The 19982-nt window shown below is 40.6% G+C and overlaps 1 protein-coding gene across 2 annotated transcripts in view; it reads right to left on the reverse strand.

Annotated features, from left to right (window-relative positions):
- PCMTD1 (protein-L-isoaspartate (D-aspartate) O-methyltransferase domain containing 1) overlaps positions 1-19982 on the reverse strand; it is a 67725-nt gene that overhangs the window by 22330 nt on the left and 25413 nt on the right. The window contains exons 2-3 of one of the 2 annotated variants that reach the window (XM_039254257.1): positions 14752-15182; positions 1119-1221 (exon numbers count right to left, since the gene is read on the reverse strand). In XM_039254257.1, the coding sequence (XP_039110188.1) occupies positions 1119-1221; positions 14752-15058 (410 nt within the window). In that variant the 5' untranslated portion in view covers positions 15059-15182. The remainder of the gene's footprint in view (positions 1-1118; positions 1222-14751; positions 15183-19982) is intronic. The other variant, XM_039254258.1, reaches the window with a different exon arrangement.

Consider the following 19982-nt stretch of genomic DNA (forward strand, 5'->3'; position numbering starts at 1 on the left):
CAACCAATCCAGTGCCACCTGCCAGAGGACAGGTCCACACTGGCAGAGGTTAAGGGGAGTAAAGCAAAGAGCAGGGGGAGGGAGAAGAGGGGCGAAGCAGGGGAGGAAAAAGGAAAACACGCCCCACCAGACGTTCACAGGGCCTTCTCTGCTTCCTTGGTGGCATTGTCTCAAGGCAAAAACTCTCTTAGAAAAAAAGTCTGAGCTCTGACTCAGACCCCCAAGTGCCTCATCTCCATGGTCATGGCCAGGGTCTAGAGAGGAGTGAGGAAGGCCCGCTCCCAACAAGCTGAGTCAGAACTCTGGTTTTGTACTAAAACTCTGCTACAGAAGGTGACTGGGTTCTAAGCTAGTGTTCTAAGCTTTTTAAGACTTTCTTTGAAAACATGACTAGTTGGAAGATATAAATGCCCTCAAATTTTACATCATTTCGCAGAGTTTGTGGACTTCAGCCTAAGACACCCTTGCCCCAGAGTACTATCCTTGCTGAAGTTTAGGAATGCTGCACACGAAGAAGACTCCCCAGCAGGGCTAGGGACCAAAGTCTGCACGACATTTGTTCTAAGGGAAAGTATGAGTTCAAAACAATGTTTTACAAAGAAATTGCTCAAACACAACCCTATCACAAAATACGTCAATATAGTTCTAGGGTAATTAACTCCAGTTATATTACAAGGTAACTGAATGTTTTTAAGAAAGTCCTTGGGATGCTAACAGGTATGACCCTATGTTAAGAGGGCGGAACTATTACATTGCCGCTCCAAATGTACAAAACCAGTTCCAGATCAGTACTTTCTAATGCCAAGCATCTTTACATTGTACTTTCAGAAAAGGCACTTATGTGACTTTTAATGAATGGAACGTTACCCTACGGATACAATGACAGTAATAAACAGTTATAAAAGTTACGTTTGCTATCAAGTTACACAGAACAAGAATTAGAGCACAGAATAATTCTTCTAACTTAATTTTTTCGGTCATTTTATACCACACTGATTTTTGCTGCATTCAACTGAGCAATTCAGGATCAATGAATTAACAGCACTGAGGAACAGACATGTCATATACACCTACTTATCAACTGTTTTCAAACCAAAACTATAGATGTGAGTACTTACTTATCAAAGCTATCACTATTTTTGATGAAGCTCTCCAGCTTTTCCTTGGCGTATTCCACCACATCTGAATGAAGCTCAATCCCATGATTTATTCCAAAAGGACCTGCAATTGTAGCAGCAGCAGCGTTTTTATAAAATACATATATGTATATTAATAATATGTCTTTACAGAGTTCTTTTAACTTCTTCTCACTTATCTACCACAGGAGCATTTAAAGAAGGCGTGAACATCCGCTAGCCAGATTTAAAAGGCTGAAAGGAAACTAACTATGTATATGACTTTAAATAAAAAAAACAAAAACAAAACAAAAACAAAACAAAACAAAAAAAAGACTAAGTTACAGAGAGTTCTCTCAAGAGAGGAGCTTATCTGTCAGGACAATATTGACAAAGAAATAAACATATTCCTATACAAAGTTTTAAGTCCTTTAATATTACATTTTCATTTGTTATTTGTTTAAACATGTAGTAATTCTGACACGCCTAAAGCCATGGGCTAACGTGGCTACTATACAAATGTCTCACACCACCCCACTACATGCCAAGGTCCTCCATTCTATGCCTTCTGGAGCTCCCAATGTCTAGCAGAATGTGGCCATCAGAAGGCAGGACCGCAGAGCAGATTTCACTCCTTTGTTCCAGCATTTCACACTTCACTTAGCATTTCTTTTCACCCATCGCCATGGATGAGTGGCATTCTACAAATGAAGAAAAGGAGAGCTTTCTGAGCTCCCGGAGACGGTAGTGGGGTGGCACCCTGGAACACTCTGAGAACATGACCAACAGGGTCCACATTTCCTGAAGCTACTGTGCTTTCCGCCAGCCCTGTGATGCACACGAATGTAACACACTATCTCATCTAGGTAGGCTAGTTGTTTTTTAACTTCCAAAACTGAGCCAGAGTTCTCTACTCTATACTTCTGTTATATTTTTATTTTGAAATTGGTCTCCTAAGAAAAAACATCTGTTATGTATTTTCCCTATCTTACATGTACTTATTTCTGTATCTTGTATCTTAGGAACTAATTACCTGGAGATAACCCCCTAATGAATGTCATTAAAATACAATATGTTGTGGAGTTCTACTGACCTCAAAGATTTTTTAAGTAACAAAAAAATCAGTCATCAATTATCATGTTTGAGGGCACATGAGGTAAAAAACAGCTTATGATCTACAACTACCTAAACTAGAAATGCTAAACCAAAATATTTGGATACTGTCTTCATGCCAAAATCAGATAATGCTTTAATGTACTATATTTGTATATTCCATTTGATTAGTATTAAAAAACAAACTCATTCTACTTGAAAAATGTATTCAGATACAGTTAAATAAAAAGGTACTTAATTCATCAAAACTGTACAAGTAGAATTAACTCCCTTTGCAATGTTTTTATACTTTTGATGCAATCTTAAATGTTTGTTCTTGTCTCCATACAGTCGAACAGTTGGGTCTCCATCTGAAAATCTGAACATCCTACCTGGTATCATTTAAAACCTCTTGTAATTCCTATGGGGCACCTGGGTGACTCAGTTGGTTAGGCGTCCAACTTCAGCTCACGTCATGATCTCACAGTTGTGGGTTCGAGCCCCGCATCGGGCTCTGTGCTGACAGCTAGCTCAGAACCTGGAGACTGCTTCCGATTCTGCGTCTCCCTCTCTCTCTGACCCTCCCCTTCTCATGCCGTCTCTCTCTCTCTCTTACTCTTAGAAATAAATAAAACATTAAAAAAAAAAAAACCTCTTGTAATTCCTAATTATTACCATAAAGTAAACAAAAATGACCGGTTTTCAAAAATAAAAGTGGCAAAATAAACTGAGAGAATACTTGAGGACATCTGTTTTTAATTTATATTGAATCTGAATACTTTAATAACTTGAATTTCCATAAGGAAACAAAGAATGCTAGGAAACAGTGAATAAAGTTTTCCTCATTAAAAAAACTCAAATCACAATTACTTAACATTATGCACATAAGGAAAATACTGTTCTATGAAATGAATTCCTTTTACCGCTTTAAGGTGATCCATAATATGTAAAACAGAAACTTCTACATTTTTTTTATCCATTAAGAATCTAGTTATACTAATCAAAATTCTTATGAGAATATTGCTATTCTCACAAGATATTGCTAGAATCTGAAGTGTCCTGTTAAGACCAAATGCGTAAGTCTGTATAATAACATGTCAAGTAAAGAATCTGGAAATCAAGGCTCCTATTCAGGATTTTACACTGCTTTAAGAAAAGGAGTCTGACCTTGAGTTCTATTTCAAAGGGACTAACTACATCGGTGGTTAATCACTTAAGTCTCTTTTTCCTTTCCGGGCTTTCTGCTTATTGTCTAAAACCAAAGTGGCAACTTTTGGAAATAAGCTTAAAGTTCATTTAGAAAATTACTTAAGAATGTTTCCCACAAAACTTATTTTTCACATTACCTTGGCATAAACCATTTCATTAATATATAAAGGATTTGACAACACCATAAACAGACATGCAGAATAGATTATGTAGTAACATCTAGTGCAAACATGCCATTTATGATTTTTTAATGAACAAAATTTAGATAACATGGAAACATATCTTTACCACTAATAAGCTGTATAATTAACATATTAAGAATAAGTTTAAAAGAATGCATTAATAAAAGACAGAACTTAAATAGCAATGTCACCAATACCTCATTTATTGAGAATGTAATATACAACTAGAACATTTGATAGAAAATGTAGTGTGATGCTGTTTATTACAACTCATATTTGACATGTATATTAAATAGAACAGAAAAATAAAACCTAGAAAACTAAGAATACATACACAGCTACTTCCAAGGAAAGGGACTCAGAGACCTAGGGTGCAAAGGAGACATTTCCATCATTATACCCTTTTGGCTAAAGTACCAAGACTATACCCATATATATAACTTTTTCAATCAAAAAATAATAGGCTAGTCAAAGAGATGACAAAAAATAGTCTTCAGATTTTCAAATTAATAAAATAATTCTAACAGAAAGGTACAATTGAAAAAAAGAAACAGTATCCAAAAGAGGGCATGTCAATGCTTTCTAGCACCATCTAAGAGATATAGTATAAATAAATGTAACTTTGTATTCACTAGTTCCCAATTCTATTCTGCATTTGCCAATATGAAGAGGTTTTTCTGTAAAATAATAAAGGATTCATTTTTTGTAATACATATTAAAAAAATAAAAGTACTTATACAGTTGACCATTATCTTTAATAGCTAAACATTAAAGAAAAAATAGAAATATACACAGAAATCAAAGTTTAATTAAGACAAATAGCTATTAGGAAAACCTAGGGGCACCTGGGTGGCTCAGCTGGTTGAGCGTCAAACTTGGGCTCAGGTTATGATCTCACAGTCTGTGGGTTTGAGTCCCGTGTTGGGCTCTGTGCTGACAGCTCAGAGCCTGGAGCCTGCTTCAGATTCTGTGTCTCCCTCTCTCTCTCTGCCCCTCCCCCGCTCCGCGCTCTCTCTCTCTCTCTCTCTCTCTCGCTCTCTCGCTCTTGAAAATAAACATTAAAAACAAAAAAGGGAAAACCTAGGTATCCAATATTAGAAATGATTTTTAAGGCTGAGAAAAGCCGATTTTTTAAGAGCAGTAACAAATATAATAAAATTTCAATACAATAAAATCTAGAGACTATTTTTCCTTTGTCATAGTTGGATCTAATCTAGCTCATTTATCATCTATCGGTCAATAATCAAAGCTTGTATGTTACGTAAAGGTCGATAATTACTAGGCTTCGGTGTCTATGCAATAGTGATATCTCTTTCTTACATCAATGCTGACCCTACGTGACACTCCATACTGCAGCTTCCTTCTCTGAGGCACCCCAAAAGGCTGTCTGACTGCTATGCAGAGTACAGCTGGCCTGAGGGAGGCCAGGGAAATCCAGAAGGCTTCACACAATGTTGTAATGAAATCTTCAGTGCCTTCAGTATTTTGTATAAAGCTAATATACAGAACACAGCTAAAGGCAAAAAATATTTCATGATATGTAACTAGAAGAGCTCTCAAGATGAACTAATTTAAGATCCATCATTTTAACCAAGAACTCTGAGATCTACATTCATTCCACAGAGTGGTAGGAAAGAATAGTGGATTTAAAGTGAGAGGTCTTAACTTCCAATCCTGGTTTCTCCTCTAGCTGTATAATCTGAGACCAGTCACTTACCCAGGGAAGTCTCCCTATTGCATAAAATGGGTTCCTGGGAAAATCAGGTAAATTATGTAAAAGTGCTTCACAAACTGTAAAGTGCAAGGTGGTAAAAGTTATTAGAAATTATAACATGCCCCCGCTTTGTGTACAGAACTGATTCGTCATAGAAGCAAAACTATACCTGTAAGTTCTCAACCCTGACTGCATACCCGGCAATGTTTCAATTATATTAAAAACAGATTAAACTAAATTTACTTATTTTGAGAGAGAGCAAGTCGCAGAAGGACAGAAGAAAGGGGGAGAGAGAGAACTCCAAGCAGGCTCTGTGTCAACACAGGGTCTGATTCGGGACTGGATCCCATGACCCTGGAACCAAGACCAAGAGTCAGATGCTTAACCCACTGAGCCACCCAGGTGCCCCTAAATTTGATGTAAACTGTAAATTCTTGGTGCAGTGCCTGGGGGGCTCAGTCAGTTGAGCGTCCGACTTCAGCTCAGGTCATGATCTCATGGTTCGTGGGTCCGAGCCCCAGGTCAGTCTCTGTGCTGACAGCTCAGAGCCTGGAGCCTGCTTCAGATTCTGTCTCCCTCTCTCTCTGCCCTTCCCTCGCTCACACTCTGCCTCTCTCTCTCTCTCAAAAATAAATGAACATTTAAAAAAATTTTTTTGATTAAACTGTAAATGCTTGGTTCCCACCCCAAAGAGAGAAAGGGAATCTCTTGGGGTGTGGCCTACGCCCTACAGATAACCTTACACACAGCCCAGGTTGAGCACACTAGCCCCATCCTCCTGATTTTTAAAATCTCTTTGGACTACTATCCAAATCTCTGTTCTCATTGGTAAAGTGTTACCAAGAATTAAGAACTACCATGAAAGCATGTTGGATAAAACCAAGTATTTACCACAAGAGGGAGCAAGTGAATCAGTTATTTGGTTTCTATGAAACTAGTATAAAGTTTCCCAATGACGACTGAAACACATAATGTAAAAACATCTCTTAATAAGTTCCAGTGAGATTTTGTTACCAATTTTAGTTGTATAAAATAAAGCATTTAGGGGAAGACTTATAACCAACTCTGTAAGAATTCAGAGACTGTAACAGGTAAGCAACAGAATAGATCTCATTCCTCTGTAAACATCTAGGGGTAGAACAAAGAGACACAACATAGTGCAAAGGTACCTCCAGGAAAGGGGAGTAAAGGGAATCGGCAAAAAAATCAAAAGACTAGATCAAAAGACACTGATCTCATGTATTGCCACTTAAGATAATTAACTTCTTCCGGTTTCTCCATCCCATTACATTATACAAAAAGAGAGCCTTAAAGAAAAGGAAACATGGTCAAGTTTACCGAGTCTTGCCACATTCACATAAGCACCCTGAAGCTAGCTGGATATACCTGAGACGAGGCTAGAGGCTCAGTCCTCTACTCTCTAGGTTTACGAAAGGCCTCATGAAGCAAATCTTGAAAATTTTCCAGAAAGTTCCAGGTCCAGTCCCTCGAGCTCCTCTCAGCTGATGATGGATTTATTAAGTGCTATTTTTCTTTATTTCACTCGAATCATAGATATATGTTTACACAAAATCTGAACATGTTGGCTTAAACAGTTATAGAAAATAGATCCAAGCCCTTAACTACGTGTCCAAAAACAGGCGTCACAATCAGATCATTTACATATTTCCACCCAACAGGCTAATAATATACTTGAGTCTAGTACGTTCACAGTAAATTCGGACTGTCTCACACATCTACAGTGGAACAACAGAGATTAAGTTTCTACCAAAGTAAAGTCAATCAACTGAGAAAAAAACGTGCTCACCTACAAAAAAGTTTTAAAAGCTAATTTAAACAGCTTTAGATCTTGATCTTAATTCTTTTTATTATAACCATTTCCCCTGGAAGCAATTTGCAGCATCTCTTTCATTCCACTGGACATTTGTGAAATACCTGAAGATACACCAGGGCCAGCATGGTGACAATTCAAATAGTGAACTAAATGAAGAACGGGCCAATGAAATTGACACAAGGGTTCAACTGCGAGTTCAGAAATGATATGCGCAATTTCAAGTGTACAGGATCTTATTCACTGCTGTATCCTTAGCACCTACCAGTGTTGAATGTAACAAGTATCACTAAAGGAATAAAAAAGCATAAAAATGTATCTATGGTCCCAAACTTAAAAAGTTCACAACTAAGGCAAATGATATATGCAAAACCTAGAATGTATATTTTTCATGTCTTCATTTAAAGTCTACTGGCAAAAGTCATTTAGTATATGTCAAATCCATTTTATCTGTTATTACCACAGACTGAAACATTCCACAGAAGACTGAGGGAAGTACATTCCATTCAAAAGAAATTTATTAATTTTAGCTATGATAGGAATCTTCTAAAATGCAATACATATTTTCCTTTATGTACCTACGGAAATTATGACTTCAAGTCAACTATTCTCCCTATAATCATGTGAGTATTATGCAAAAGTAGAGGTGTCCCAGGCTTTATGAAGTTATTCCTGAAGTGGAGAGACAACTAGACAAAATGGGGGAAAATGGAATACCGCTTCAAATACACCTTTTAATTCTTTGCGATTTTTTTCACCCTACCAATATATTACCTATTCCACAAAATATAATTAATGAGAGAAGAGAGTCTGATGTTCACGTTTCCAGCTTAAAGAATGTGGGGTAGGAAAAAACACTACCTTTCACCAGGATGAAAAACACAACAGGAAGAAGAAAACTTGAACTGTCTGCCTTGTGTGGGACACAGTAAGAAAGGATGACTTGAGTTGGAAACAGGCTGAACTTCTGGAATCTGGTGCACACTGAAGAAACATGCAGTAAGGAAGCTCCACATACTTCAGTACCCAGTGTGTTAGCACAGCCCGGAAAATCAAGAGTGTCCACAGTTGAGCAGACAGGCCTTGGTGCTGGAAAACTGTGACTCCTCTGTATACGGATGGTGCCTGCAGACAGAAGAAAGATCCACCCTTCACTGGATGCTAAAGCCAAGGAAGTTTCCACAACAGGACAGGAAAGTCCCAAAGGCAATGGAAAGAGATTTGAAATCCAGGGAAAGAATCTCTGAATGCCAAAGGTGTGGGAGGGTAGCTGAGCTGACCCTGCAGAAGCCACAGTCAGAGAGAATGTTAAGACAGGTTCTAGAAGGGATCAGGAACTCCAGCAGGCCAAGTAGCCTTGCTGACTCAGACCAGCCTCTGGCTCTAAACTATATTGCTCAGTCTACCAACCAACTCAGCTCAGGGAAAACTGTAGGGGGGAGAGGAAGACAATTCCACTGGCACCAGTTCCTACACTGTGAAATATTCACAAGTTATTTTACACATAGAGAGACAAATTCAGAAAGCTTTAGTAATCTTCTGAAACACAGGGTCGACACTCATAACTTGCAGTAGTTTATGTTCTACAAAGTTCAGCAGACACTGTATTACCCAACACTGCACCACTGCTAGCAGGGGAAGCACATACATACACACACATACTTTAGACAGACTGTAATCTTAAAACCTAAAAACTCAACCTGCCTGTTTATTGGCTTTATTTTACAAAAGAAAAAAACGCGCTTCCAAAGTATGAAGAGCTATCTGCCTGAGAGCATCCAAGGAGGGGCCAAACACGGGCCCAGAGGCAGAGGGGCTGCCTGCGCTGCACAGCCCCCTCCCCTCTCCGTCCTCCAAGCTCCTCTCCAAGATAGCTGCCACACAAGGCGGAGCTGTCCCTCGCCCACCCCCGCTAGGGACCTGCGCACAGTGACCCAAACTGTTCACTCCTCTGCCCTTGTGCACAAATGACCTCAAAAGCCACCAAGTTCTGATCTGAAGAGTTACAAGTTAATTTTAAATAGCAGCACATTCACAAATAATAGGGATCGACTAATTGTATTTGGTACAAGGACAATCTGGGCTGGCGACAGTTAATCCTGAAGATAAATAAAAACTCAACATGAGCAGAGAACCACCTAAGATTTTTCACACCACTGAGGGCACTGCCTTAAGAATTCTGAAGAACAGTATGAGGAAACATATAACTAGGTACTACTATGAAAACTCTGTAAAATTTCTAAACCCTGCACTGTTTCCTAATATTTGATATTTGTATTACTATTTGTTCCCCTATAATAATTAGCAGTACTCTCCCATAAACACAAACACACGGGTACTGATTTTTAGAGGGAGTAGAAATGGTTTAGATGGTCTAATGGTTTACAAAGAGATGGCTGAGATTAGTAATGACTTTCACTCCACAACCAGAAGTAAAAAAAAGGGAGGAAAACCCCTAAAATAAAGACCAGTGATGACAACTCAATACAGAGGGAATGTGGGAAGCAAAGATGCACAGAGGCCTAACTAGGACAAAGAAACAACAGTTTAAACAGTGAGGAGTTTTACTGAATTCAGAAAATATGAGTAGCCTAAATGAAATAAAAGTTTCTTTTCAAAACAGATTTGCTCAGAGCCCAAAATAAAGCACATACCAAGAGCCTTTTGTAATGCCTAAAAAGAAAAAAAAATCCTCAAAAAAAATAAGAGGAATTAACTCAGGTTGGTTTAATACAGAAAATATATCCTAAAGCGAACACTAAGAACCTGCAGAATGTGTTTGTCTTATCAAAAAGAATGGGGGGTGGGGGGCTGAAGACCACTCTGAACTTCCCTGATTCATCTCTGGCTTTAAGTGAGCCGAAATAGATTTCTAAAAGAGCCGCTTTAAAAAAGAGCATGAAAAAAATATTTGAAAACCCTATTTCTAATATAGGGTTTGTATCCAAAATGTATAAAGCACCTTTGTAACTTAATAATAAGAGCACCCAACAGCTGAATTAAAAAATGGAGAAAAGATTTGAAGACACTTAACTAAAAACATGGGAATGACCAAAAAAAAAAACACCAGGAATAGATTCTCCTCCACATCATTCGTCACTGCAGAGGTAGAAGCTAAAACCTCAGCGAGATACCAGTTTATACCCACTATGATAGCTATTACAAAATCAAAACAAAAAACCACACAGGCCATCAGTGAGGATGTGGAGATACCAGAACCTCATACATTGTGGGAATATAAAATGGTGCAGCCACTTTAGAAAATACTTTGACAACTTCCTAAAAAGTTAAACATAAAGTTACTTTATGTTTAGCAATTCCACTTCTAGGAATCCACCCAAGAGAAATGAAAATGGATGCCCACACAAAGATCTATGCAATCTGAATGTTCATGACAGTATCAATCCTAATAAGCAAAAAGTGGTAACCCAAATGTCCATTAAGTGGTGAATGGACAAATGTGGTATGTCCATAAAATGAAATATTATTCAACCATAAGAAAGGAATGCAGTGCTAATGCATCCTACAGCCTTAAAAACAATGCCAAGTGAAAGAACCCATACATCAAACACTACATATTGTATAATTCTATTTATATGAAATGAAAAGACAAATCTATACAAACAATGTAGATAAATGGTTGCCAGGGGCTGGGATGAGGACAGAAGTGGATTCAACAGAGAATGGGGGATCTTTTTGGGGTGATACACGCATTCTCAAATTGCTCTATGGTAATGTTTGCATAACTGCAAATGCACTAAAACTCACTCACTGTACACTTACAATGGGGTAATGTAAATCTTATTAAAGAGAGGAGGGAGGCTAACATGAGGGCTAAATCTGGAGCATCTCAAGTCAAAGCAATCTCAGGGCAGCTGAATAAAGATCATTTCACATCCTCTGGTAAACAGAGAAAGCACAGAGATGTGACAGCAACATGCAGCCTAACAACCGCATTTGGACAACCCAGCCACACTGGACAACAAAATGTGTGTAGGAAGTTGACTGGTTAGCACATGAGCTTGCCAACTGTTTACCTTTCGGAACTCATGGTATGTGCTGAGGTAGTGGCAGATACACTATTGCAATGATTCTGGAAATTTGCCCACTCATTTCTATTAACTCAGGAAATAGGTGGGGCTCCTGGGTGGCTCAGTCGGTTAAGTGTCCAACTTCGGCTCAGGTCGTGATCTCACGGTTTGTGGGTTCAAGCCTTGAGTTGGGCTCTGTGCTCACAGCCAGCTCAGAGCCTGAGCCTGTTTCAGAGTCTGTGTCTCCCTCTTTCTCTGACCTTACCCTGCTCACGCTGTTGCTGTCTCTCTCTCTCTCTCAGAAATCAATAAAACATTAAAAAAAAAACTCAGGAACTAGGCAAGCAACTAAGGAAAACATTAAGTTGGATGAATCCTGATATCTTAAGTTTCCTAAGAAAGCTATAACTTTTATATTGTCGGTTTTGTAAGAAAATGGGGGGGGGGGGGCGGAATACCCAAGCAAAAAGGATCAGAATGGAGAACTATTGCTACCTGAATCAGAAAGATCATCAGATTGATTTGCCTTCATAGATCTGATATTTATAACTCAGCGCTGGGAAGCAGAGGACTTGGGAGCCCTTCTCTTGGACCCTATTTTTCACTGGGATTCCACAGGTATGAAACAGACAGTACTGAGAGGAGGAATCCATTAAATACTTGTTTGGGACAATCTTTAGTTCTCGAGACTTAAAGAAAAGCCGGTGGAACAAGAATTTATCTTTAATGTGAATTAAGTTGTCTAAATGAGGCACATTATGAGTCGGAGTGATCCATTCTCCAGGTCTGGAGCAAAAATCAACTCCACCCATGAGTAACTGCTTTAACCACGAGAAATTTCCTAATGTTAAGAAAACCTAACTTCCTCTCATGTAACAACAGCTCTCACGAGACTGAAGCCCATCCACTACAGGTGTGTTTCTGCAGTGGTAGTGGGAATCCTCCAATGAGCATTTTCCTCTGTTACCAAACCAGACGCCCGCTCTCCGTGCCATGGCCAGGACTCCCGCAGACCAAGCTCGGCGTGTCCTCTGATGAGAATCACCGCCTGTGCTGAGCACCTGTCATCCTCATCTTGTGACTGGGAGAGAAACCTGGCTTAAAGCCACCATGTCAGTTACTTAATAAGGACAGAAACTTCTGTTAGTAAGGTCACTGGAAAGCAATGGAGCCAAATGAGACTCACCACACTCAGGTTAAGTGTAGGGAACAGAGGAGCAGCTTTCTTTAGTTCTACCTTCCTGACCTGAAACACTCACGGAGCAAACCAAAAACGGAGGGCAGAGGTAAAAAGATTAAGCTTCCTCAGAAGCTAGACTGATCCAAGATTTATTAGCTGTAATCACTGTTTTACATACTGTTCTTTCTGCCTTTCCTTCTTCAGAGGGCTTTTATCTTCCTCACCAAATGACTACTGCACATCACACTACTGCACATCACAAAGGAAGACCTTTACCTTGGTCTTCACTGTGCAGGGTCAGACACAGACAGACCCTGGAATAACGTCCAGGAACCACAGTCATACATGTACCTACGGGCCGGGACACCCTGGAGCCTTGTAACGGGAGGAACACATCTAGTGCACTGTGGATCACGTACGCAGGGGTCTGCTTCTCCACGCTGCCCCCTGGTATGGATTTAAAGACATTCAAGATACAGTGAAGTCTGAGGTCAGCCTACAAATGCATCCACAGGAAGTTAATCTCTTGGAGGAGTAGCATTTAAGAGGGCACTCTCACTGCTAGCAAGGTTGCTAATCATGACCCCTGCCTTACCCCCAGACCTTGGGCTACAACTGACCTCCCTCAGCGTGAGCCAGCCAACAAGGCTAGAGAAGCTGAAGAGAGGGAAACAGATGCTCAACTGGCCAGACATGTGGTTGCCGGAGCGTGTCAAAAAAATGCAGTTTCAAGAAGGCAACTCCCATTTTTTTAAAAGCTCTCCGTATGCCCTCAACTAAGTTCTTTTGATTTGGAGATAGTCTCAAATCTTAGATAGACCCTTTTCAAAGTTAATCGATGTCTGGGGTCCCCAACCTGCTGAGAAATATGTCTCAGGAAGGGCAGGAATACCAATTTTAAATGTAAGCTGCTAAATTTCTTTTTTGGTAAAAATTAGTAACTTGCCACCAAGTTTTAACGTACCATTATGTATCAGAAACATACTCATCAATTGTGATATCAAACAGCATGTTTTATATATTAGATTAGATTATGTGTCATGAACCGACTGTTGTTTTTTATGAGACATACTGCAGGTGCCAGGACTGGGAGAAAGGAAGGACCAGTCAGGGTACAGAAAGGAGGATTTCAGGCCTGAAAATGCCTTTGAGGTCATTTAATGTTACTATGTAATTTGCTGTCTGAATGAGGACAATTTGGGAAAGAAACGGACATTATAAATACCGATACCAGTATAACAGGGATAAAGCAGGGCTGCCCCAACACCCTGGGACAGAGTCCCCACAAGAGTATACTCACTTCTCTGTTCAAAACCTTTCAACAGCTGCCCATCACCTCGGAGCAAATCTTAAACCACAGTGCATCACTACAACTTGGGCATATGTCTCAGCTACAGCTTATACCACACTGGATGAAAACTGCCCATTTTCTTAAGTCTCTCCACTCTCATCCATCTATGAACTCAAGGGCAAGAGTCTGTGATGGAACTTGGTGTTCTACCTTCATGCTCGTCATGCAGGAGCACTTAGTAAATCCTGAGTGACTTAGTAAAAATAATGGTTGTTCATTCTCCATCAACACCATGTCTTAGAGCATATTTTCCTCCATCCACACTTTTTCAACCCACACTCTGTATTTACCAGGTGTCACTTCGCAGCCACGTGACTTGAAGCAAGCCAGTTAGCCTCTGTGTGCCTCAGTTTACTCACCTTTATACGCAGGAGCTTAGTGGTATGTATGTCACAGGATTATTAGGATCATTAAATGAGTTACTCTATGTAAAGTGCTTTCAACACCACCCAGCCCTCAGAATAAGCACCCAGTAAGCTTCTCAAAGGCAGAGATCTGTCCCGTTGATCCCTGCGATATACTTACAACAGGAACAGTGCCTGACAGAACAGATAATTCATTTTCTGAAAGCTTAATGACATGCACTTCTATTTTTCTCCGATCTCTTCGTCTCACCAGTGCCAAATATATACTTTACTTCCCACATACTCCTGTGTCTCCATCAGAAACCTGGCACCCTTCCCTTTAAAATGGGACATGGATGACTCCTAAACTCTCTATGCCAGCCGTCAATCACAACCCTTTACCTGAAATAGATTACATGAGACTCCTGAGCTCCCTACCAGCTGTTCAATTTTAAATACAGACGATGACTGGGCACTGAAAAACAATTCTGAGGACTTCTTCAGTCTAGGACGAGATGCTCAAGCTACCTTTCAGTGTCAGAATAAGAAACGACTGCTACTGCCCATGCTTCCACTCTCAAGTAAGGAGAACTACTTAGGGTATATACATTCAAAGATACACAAATGTACAAAACCCTGGAAATCATAAACAGTTATACCAACTCGGCTTTTTAAAATAAAATTTTACAAAATTAAAATTACCTAAAATTAAGCCCACCATTGTACTTAAATATCCGGTTCCACTTCCCAGGTTAAGAAAAGACAATCCTGGTTGAAGTTTCAACGCCTCCATAACTTCAGAATAAATGCACGGTGCTGACAAGTGTATGTTCCCATGCTTCCAGGCTAAGTCTTTGTAAGCATTGTCTCGGTAGCCTTCCAAATAGTAATCTCCGCGATCAATCGCTCTGAAGGCTTGCTCCACTCTTTCAGTGCGGATATACTGAGCTTCTTTTAAGTTATCAATTAAGTCGTCATTATCTTCCCCAGCACTCACAGCTCCTCCCATGACAGCATTCAAATCAAATCATAAATTTTAAAATGTAATAAAATTAGCAGAAATGGCTTCCAATAATGGAGTGTGGTTTGTTTTCCCTTTAATATTGCACTTGATTTCCAAAAATAAATTAATCCTGAAAGGGAAGAATAAAAATAAACAGGTTTAAATTAATGCTTAAAGGAAAGTAATCCCAGTTTATTAAATCTATAATAGTCATCATAACGACCAGTTTTCAAGGACATATTCTGTTCCAGGCATAGTGTTAGCTTCCTCAAAAATATTATTTATTCTTATAACCACCACCAAAGGTAGCTTAATTGTGAGTGTATCTCATCTATACAGATGGGAAGTCTGGGACACTGAAGACTTAAGTCACCTCATACTGAAAGGTCCAATATGGTAGCCATTAGTCACATGTGGCTACTTAGACCTAAATTAAGTAAAACTAAGTACAATTTAAAATTCAGTCAGCCACACAAGCCATACTTCATGTGCTTAACAGTGACACGTGGCTAGTGGCTGCCACACTGAACAGAGTTGTTCGAGACAGCAACAATGCCGGGACATGGTCCCAATCCTTCAGACTCCAGAAATCATGCTCCCAATCACGAAGCCAGGCGGCCTTCAGACTACAGGGGGTCTAGTCTAATATGCATGAATTACTTGATGGACTTAAAAATTCTTAAACTTGGGGTGCCTGGGTGGCTCAGTCGGTCGAGCATCCGACTTCCGCTCGGTTTATGGTTTGTGGGTTTGAGCCCCGCGTCAGGCTCTGTGCTGACAGCTCAGAGCCTGGAGCCTGCTTCAGATTCTGTGTATCCCTCTCTCTGTCCCTCTCCTGCTCACTCGCTCACGCTCTCTCTCTCTCTCTCTCTCAGAAATAAGACATTTAAAAAAAGAAAAAAAAACTTTAATTCTTAAATTTAAAAATCCACTACCACCTAAATGCTAAAAATCCTAAGTGCACTCACCATATAAATTCAAAATGTTAACACAAAATAACATACATTATTACCAAAACACTGAATACAAAAAAAAACACCCCAAAACAAACTCCCACGTTTAAAATATACACACCCACACACAAACATATGTGTGTTACAACTGTTTTATTTGGTGAACCCTGTGGTGATAAATAAGGAGACCACAAGTATTATTAAAACCTTTAATAGCATAAGCACTAGAACAGATGTTACACAGAGGTACGATGAACTTCTCTGACTAAAAACTTCAGCATCTTTAAATGAAAACGTAAGTGCAACTTAATAAACTAAGAATTTTAACACATCATGATGATATACGATTTAATCTTTTATTCAACTACAGTTAATGAATGAATTCACATAACAATTAACTTCTAAAATAATAAACCGGGACAGGGAAAGTGAGAAATGAAATGCCCATGGCCGAAAACAAGGGTTTTGACAGCCAACTGGGACAGGGCTGTACCCTCACTCTTGACTTTCGAGTAGAAAAGCAACTGAGGCCTGGAGCTTCCTCAGGGTCCTCAGACTCCTGTCACTGAGCTGCTCCCGTACTCCAGGGACAGCGTCCTCTCCCGGTCCTGTCCCGGCTCTGTGTCCTCTTCTGTCTTTTCCAAGGATCTCCTGACACTTTCTGAGTACAGGAACGATTGTGAACTCAAGGCACACTATTTAACTTATTCCAAAGCACTTATACAAACCCAGCTGGCTTCAATGCCCCCACCACCCAAAAGAGAAATAGGTGGAAAAACACATGGGCTTACAGCACCATTCTCCTCAACGAGTGCATTTCGCAGCAGGCAGTGCGACTGTGGCCATCGATCTGCTGTTCCCTCCACAGGGTTCAGTTTGGGCATCCTTTGTAACCCAAGCATCGTGACTTGCTGAGCAAAATTCTAGCATTTAGAGATTTTTTTTTCCAATGACATGGCCTCTAGCACAGGTTAGTTAACTTTCTCACCTGGCAGGCACTCAGAGCGAATGCCTTCCCAAGATGAAAGAAAAAGTGGCTAAGTTCGACCAGAAGCAGCTTCTGCCAGTCTCCAGCATGGCAGCTGTCTCGGGATTTATAAAGCCTAATTCTGACTCTGAAGACATTTAATGGCTCTATGGAAATGCTCTTTTTACTGGTTTGAAAAACTATTCCCCTTCCATTTGGTTCTAGGACTAAGGAGTGACCCAATCCTTCTCAGGTGCTTCTGAACACTAACCTGCCCAAAATTATCACAGGAAACAAATGTGACTTTACTACACAGAAGTGCACATTCTTGGTGAGAAAGGCAAGAGGAAGAATCAAATCAGTAAGAACTATTCCCATCTTCTGTACGTGGTCTCATTAAAAGCTACAGTCAGCCCATGAGGAAGGCGTTCCCAAGCCCACTTTCAAGTAGAAACAACCTGTACAGGACTGGGATCTACAGCGCAGGAAAGTGGATCCGGGAACGCAGGAAAGCATCCCTAAAAAGGCACAGATTGTATAGCATGGCTAAAGGACTAAGGGAATTAGGAAATGGCTGGTATTGAGTGACAGAGCAGAGGACACTTTTAAGAACCTACACGTAATTGGGTACTTTCCATCACCATTAGACCTTTATCCCATAGGCCAGTTGATTTTTTTTTCTTTAAAGCTGGGATCCTTCGAGAATCTGATCATACTTTGACATAATTAAAAAATGAATGAGTGAAGAGTTTTACATACAACCTCGGAAGGAGCCTGAGTTCCTACACACCCATGAGTTGAATCTAATTTCAGAGCATCTAGAGCAAAGTGGGCCACAGGTCTCCACAAGGAAGGGAGATGAACGGGGGCAGGAGAATTACACTTCCATTCCAGAACGCATTCCAGAACGTGCAGTGTCCTCGGTGTTTCTGACCTACTGCAACAGACCAGAGGGCAGGTGCTTGGAAAGTGGGGAAAAACATCAGCTTATCAACAAGAAGCAGCACAAAACCTGAACCAGATCTCCAGGCCTCCCTGGTCTGACAGGGAAGACAAACACATGTGAACTGAAGGCTGTAGGGCCTCCAGAAGGGAGGTGGTCAGGAAGGTTTTCCAGAGTGAGGTGAGCAGTCCCTACAGTGCTTCGTGTTCCCTTAATCAGCCCACACACTGAGAACGTAAGGTAATGACGTGCAGATGATACGAAGTCATGGTGGTCTGCGTGCTCAGTCTGCAAGTGACAGGAAGGTACAGCTTATGCACAGTAAAGGGATACTTAGCAACTTAGGAAAACTTTCAGCAAAAAGCTGAAATTAGAGAGTGCCTGCTTCTAAGGTAAATGCTGTTACAGTTACTTCAAGTGGTCTGGGGAAGCTGTGAATGCAGATGAAAACTATCAGACACTGTCCCTGGATTAAAGCAACAAACGAATTAAGGTTATATCCAGGTTCGGATTTTAAAATTCTGATGAAAATATACACATGCAAATAAAATGATATCCATAAGCAAACAGTCTTGTAGGGCCTGCATTTCAAAAGAGGAAGCTGAACGCCGGGGCTGAAGGCTGTGAAGGACTGAAGGGCTGTGACGCTGGGTGCAGACTCAGCTGTGCTGGAAAGTGTATGCGGATGGCTATGATCTCTGTAGGTAACCGTTTGTACAGGTGCACAGGTTTTCAGTGGTTAGCCCGAAGCCTATTTCTCCCACACGCCCTGCTGTCTGTAAGCCAGTAGTAGGAGTTTTCAGATGTTACAGAGAACCCCAGTACTTGGCTCACAGGCTCACAGACCATAGGTGGCATGCACCTCTGCAGAATGGGACACGCAGGGCACGTGCTATGGTGCACCCAGCCCAGACGCAGGGATGCAGACGAGAGAGCGGATGGGAAGGTCTTCCTAAAGATGAAACCTGGGGAACAAAATGCAGAAGGAAGCAAAGGTGTTCAAAACATGTGGAAAAGGCAAGGAGAGGCGATGCCCTGCCCACGTGAGGCCTTGGGGCAATAATGCAGGGCAGAAGCGCAGGGATTGAAAGCAGGGCTGCTGAGGCTAGAACAATGAAGAGGAATGGAAAGTGAGGCTTGCAGGCCACACACACACACACACACACACACACACACACACACACACACACACACAGCTTGGACTTCCTCCTGCAGACAATGGAGCCAGCAAAGGCTTTTTAGAGACGAGAGACATATTGTATGACTAATTTTAAAACAAGATGTAAAGGAAAAACCAAAACTGTAAAAGAAAGAGAACATAATTATAATACATTATTTGGTCTGGGGAAGACAATGTTTACAGTCAGAATAGTGAAAACGCAGTGGCTGATTTAATGTGAACAGTCACTGGGGCGCAGGGGCAGCTCAGTTAGTCAAGCGTCCAACTTCGGCTCAGGTCATGATCTCACAGTTAGTGGGTTCAAGTCCCACGTCAGGTTCTGTGCGGACAGCTCAGAGCCTGGAGCCTGCTTTGGATTCTGTGTCTCCCTCTCTCTCTCTGCCCCTCCCTTGCTCATGTCCCCATCTCTCTCAAAAATGAATAAGTATTTAAAAAAATTTAATGGGAATAGTCATTTAAGCACACTAGGAAGGTGGAGGGGGAAGAGGTGAAGAGATAAAGAGGGATGTGGGAACTAACACCTCATCTGTAATTACAGAAACTAAATGCTGTCTAAAATTCGTGAATTTAAGAAGAGCAAAAGAATGACGTTTAGTTAGCAACGTGGAGGTAACTTCCTTACTGGGAAGGAGCTGAATGCTGGAAGTTCCCTCTGGGGTGTGCATCTCCAGGTAGCAACGGGTGAAGCCATGGACCGCTAGGCTCTGTCTTCAAGGTATCGCTTGACTTTCTAAATTGTGCACATGCGTTATTTGAACTAACAACTAAAGCTGAATATAAAGAGGGTGTGGGTGTGTGTGTGTGTGTGTGTGTGTGTGTGTGTTTAGACCAGATGATATAAGGCACATAGAAAATAACTTCCTAAGGAATAAAAATACACTTAACAA

This window comes from Hyaena hyaena, unplaced genomic scaffold (genome assembly GCF_003009895.1).
Source record: "Hyaena hyaena isolate Hyena2069 unplaced genomic scaffold, ASM300989v1 scaffold_475, whole genome shotgun sequence".
Lineage (NCBI taxonomy): Eukaryota > Metazoa > Chordata > Mammalia > Carnivora > Hyaenidae > Hyaena > Hyaena hyaena.